This window comes from Physella acuta, unplaced genomic scaffold (assembly GCF_028476545.2).
Source record: "Physella acuta isolate Inbredline_101_S28 unplaced genomic scaffold, ASM2847654v3 ptg000507l, whole genome shotgun sequence".
NCBI lineage: Eukaryota > Metazoa > Mollusca > Gastropoda > Physidae > Physella > Physella acuta.
The window spans coordinates 52143-56642 of NW_026732026.1; the positions used below are offsets into that span (position 1 = coordinate 52143).

General features: G+C 45.9%; 1 protein-coding gene across 1 annotated transcript; it reads right to left on the reverse strand.

The window, feature by feature from the left end:
* Positions 1–1128: 1128 nt before the first annotated feature.
* LOC131944748 (spidroin-2-like) lies at positions 1129–2229 on the reverse strand. Its single transcript, XM_059305551.1, has one exon. It carries the CDS (start codon positions 2227–2229, stop codon positions 1129–1131), a length of 1101 nt encoding a protein of 366 aa, XP_059161534.1.
* Positions 2230–4500: the final 2271 nt, after the last annotated feature.

The following is a 4500-nucleotide window of genomic DNA, read 5'->3' on the forward strand; positions in this document are numbered from 1 at the left end:
TTTCTCGTTCCTCAATTTTCACAGTTCCTGAATGTCCGAATTCACACACACACTAAACACAGTTATGCACAAGGTTGACTATGGGTGCCTAAAGCGGCAAGTCTAGTTGAATTCATCCTGTCCGACGACGCCAATTGTAACGAGCGAACAGTTACCCTGCTCGCAACGCCACATGTTACGAGACTATTTGCCTGTAGTGCCAAATGTAACGAGTTTAACCACTCATGCTACACAACATCGACTACAGTAGAAATACTCGAAGATGCAGGTTCGCTATTGATCCTTTTATTACATGAATCAAGAAATGCTTCAACATAACACAATGAATCAACAGGAATGCTTCACAATAATAGTCTGAATCAACTGACCCCTGACAGTCCTCACTAGGCTTCATATAACTGAATCCACATGTCTATTGTCCTTCTTAACACAATATAACCAACTTGATATGTCACACAGACTGACTGATCTAAAGCGAGCGATGAAGAGAGCGAGCGATCGAAAAGGGAAGAGAGCGAGTTCCGCCGTCCCCTCCTATTTATCCCTTGTATTCGTACTCGTATTCGTACTTGTATTCCTCCGTAATCGATACTTGTACTCGATGTCTCCGACTACTAGTTGCGCAGTTCTAACGTACAGTCCGATTAATAAACATCTGCATCCTATCAATCAAAGTTGACAGGCCGTCTGAATCCCCTCGTACCGTTTCCCAAAATAGCACGCGTTGGCTTTGAGATTGTTATCAGTCCGATCCAATAAGCCACCTGCTATCAGTTGCATCAGACTGTAATACTGCGTCTCGGCTTGTCGTTCGTTATCAGTTGCATCAGATTGTAACTAGTAGCTAGGCCTACCCTAGTTACATATATATATATATATATATATATATATATATATATATATATATATATATATATATATGTTGTGTGTGTGTGTGTGTGTGTGTGGTGTGTGTGTGTGTGTGTGCGTGTGTGTATGTATGTATGTATGCAACTTCCAAGCTCATTAACAAAACGCTGAACTGAGAGTATTGAAATCACGAATGACAAATTGTCCTATTGACGCGATAAGCTAATTTTCTCAACCTCCCTCTAATGGCGTCATTAAAAACAGCTCTCTCTTTCTCTTTCAACTGCAGCATTTTTTTTCTCTCCTTTTGCCGCCACACTTCCATAAGTACCCGGCACCCACTTCCATAAGTACCCGGCCCCCACTTCCATAAGTACCCGGCCCCCACTTCCATAAGTACCCGGCCCCCACTTCCATAAGTACCCGGCCCCCACTTCCATAAGTACCCGGCCCCCACTTCCATAAGTACCCGGTCCCCACTTCCTTAAGTACCCGACCCCCACTTCCATAAGTACCCGGCCCCCACTTCCATAAGTACCCGGCCCCCACTTCTATAAGTACCCGGCCCCCACTTCCATAAGTACCCGGCCCCCACTTCCATAAGTACCCGGCCCCCACTTCCATAAGTACCCGGCCCCCACTTCCATAAGTACCCGGCCCCCACTTCCATAAGTACCCGGCCCCCACTTCCATAAGTACCCGGCCCCCACTTCCATAAGTACCCGGCCCCCACTTCCGTAAGTACCCGGGGCCCACTTCCATAAGTACCCGGCCCCCACTTCCATAAGTACCCGGTCCCCACTTCCATAAGTACCCGGCCCCCACTTCCATAAGTACCCGGCCCCCACTTCCATATGTACGGGGCCCCACTTCCATAAGTACCCGGCCCCCACTTCCATAAGTACCCGGCCCCCACTTCCATAAGTACCCGGCCCCCACTTCCATAAGTACCCGGCCCCCACTTCCATAAGTACCCGGCCCCCACTTCCATAAGTACCCGGTCCCCACTTCCATAAGTACCCGGCCCCCACTTCCATAAGTACCCGGCCCCCACTTCCATAAGTACCCGGCCCCCACTTCCATAAGTACCCAACCCACACTTCCATATGTACCGGGCCCCACTTCCATAAGTACCCGGCCCCCACTTCCATAAGTACCCGGCCCCCACTTCCATAAGTACCCGGCCCCCACTTCCATAAGTACCCGGCCCCCACTTCCATAAGTACCCGGCCCCCACTTCCATATGTACCCGGTCCCCACTTCCATATGTACCGGGCCCCACTTCCATAAGTACCCGGCCCCCACTTCCATAAGTACCCGGCCCCCACTTCCATAAGTACCCGGCCCCCACTTCCATAAGTACCCGGCCCCCACTTCCATAAGTACCCGGTCCCCACTTCCATAAGTACCCGGCCCCCACTTCTATAAGTACCCGGCCCCCACTTCCTAACCAAATCATTCAAGATCTCGCGGCAAGAGATCCCACTTAACCCGTGCACCCATTTCAAACGCCGAGCGCCTTCATCCATCCGGAGGCTGTACACCCCCCCCCCCCCCCCGCACCATGATACCATAACGCCTGCTAAAAACATCTCACTCTCGAAACAACACGGCCCATATCTCACGAGAACTCGTCTAATCTTTCAAGATTTTTCTACCCATCTTCCGTTAAGTGCGTTTTAGTTATAAAACAAAGTTCAATTTTTTTTAAACCGGTAAACGTTTCGCCTTTAAGTCTTATATTAGTTACAATTTACGCTAGTTAAAAAAGGAAATTTTTTTAAAAAGTTACCGCCTTTGGATGATTATGTCGAAATGGTTGAATTGTAACAATGTTCAAAATTTGATCAGCGCAAACTTCAAAGGCGGGCGATCAAGCGCGGGGCGTGCAATTTTTGCCGCTGATGGTTTGTACACGTGCGAGATGTGCATGGGCCGCAGGGCGTCATCGGTGGAGCCGGCGCCCTGATGGCCTAATGATCGTTTAGCGAAAAATATGAGACAGGTTGATACGAAAAGCAGGCTGGTTAAATATTGTTCGCGGCGTGAAACATTAGGCCTGCGCGCAGTTCATTTCCGTGCATAAAGCGGTCGATCCGGTGCTGATGGAGACCTTGGGTCGAAACACTTACTTGACGCTGTACGGGTGAAAGGTTAAGTTTTTTTTTTAAAGTTCTTGTAGCGTTAAGGGCAGGTAATAAGGACGGCTAAAACTTTTTAGTCAGATAGGGCAGGGTTTAGTCAGGCATGCAGTGGATTTTAGTCAGATGTAGTGGATTTTAGTCAGACAGAGTGGATATTAGTCAGAGTGGATTTTAGTCAGGCAGAGTGGATTTTAGTCATACACCCTGTATTTTATCCATGCATCCTGAATTTTAGTCAGATACGGAACATAGCTAGTGAGATACAACGCGGATTTGTTAAACGTGGTCTATAAACTGATGTACTTGGATCAAGTTTAGGATTAGCCCACAAACCGAGGTACGGGGTTCAGGTTTGGGTTTAGCCAATGACGTTTATACCTTCAAGTTTATTTAGCCAATGATCTGAGCGGCTAGTATAAAAAGCTGGAATACCATGCACCATTTAAAACTATAGCAGTTATTATGGGAAGACGATTGTATCTTCACCATATACTCATCTAGGGGTTGTATTGCATTGAGCCTCCACTCGCGACTGAAATGTTTAGAAACCTAAGGCTAAATTCGTCCTTGCCGCTAGCACACGATACTTTACGTCCATACATCTGTACGTGGCATTCTAGACGTACCAGGAACTAGATCCTGTCTGATTTCATCCTTGATTGAAATAAATGCCTGCTTGTTTGATGAACTTTAATGCCAATACCACAACACTTTGATCTCTGTGAGAAATAACACAAAATCTACTCATGCATGAAGAACCATCCCATAATTTTCTTTTGATCATCTAGGCATGAATGGATTAACAACAAGATTGCCCGATTTAATTTCCTTTACAGTTGCAAGAACGTAAATGTGTCTACATGAATTTGTTGTAATATATCAACAATTTTTTTCCAATTACTTTTCTTAAAATCATTTGAATGCGTAAATCCATGCAACTTGTTGAGTCAAGTATGAATACACAAGACATACAAGAAATATTCAAGTGAACACAACACATTTTATACGCGCATGTTGACAAATTGTTACCGACCAGAGTCCTACACTCTTGAGCAATATAAACTGTCAGCGTCATTCAAATCGACCACGTGACATTTCAATAGTCAAATCACGTGACGGCACCTGCGGTGATATCACGTGACATATGTTTAACCTTTAACCTTTTGTGTTCTCCATCAAGGACTGATCAAAGTTGTGTTTGGTGGTTTACTTTTCACAACCTCAGTTCTAACCTAGAGCCTGACCATAACCTTAACTATACTCTTTACTGTAGCCATTACCCCAGACATAACCTGGAATTCTACCCTAATCGTAAAGATATACATCTATCCCTAACGGCAAGGGTCGGAATGGTCGGGTCGGTAAAGCTCTTGGCTGTTACACCGAAGAGTCCCGAGTTCGAACCCCCGTACAAAAGATTGCTGGGCACAGCAACTTATATTGGAAGGGAACATAGAAATACGTAATACTTAATTGTGTGGCATGAGATCCCATACAAAACTACAGT

Excerpts from the sequence above, each read along its gene's own strand:
- LOC131944748 (XM_059305551.1), bottom strand. The coding sequence starts at position 2,229 with ATGGAAGTGGGGGCCGGGTACTTATGGAAGTGGGGGCCGGGTACTTAT.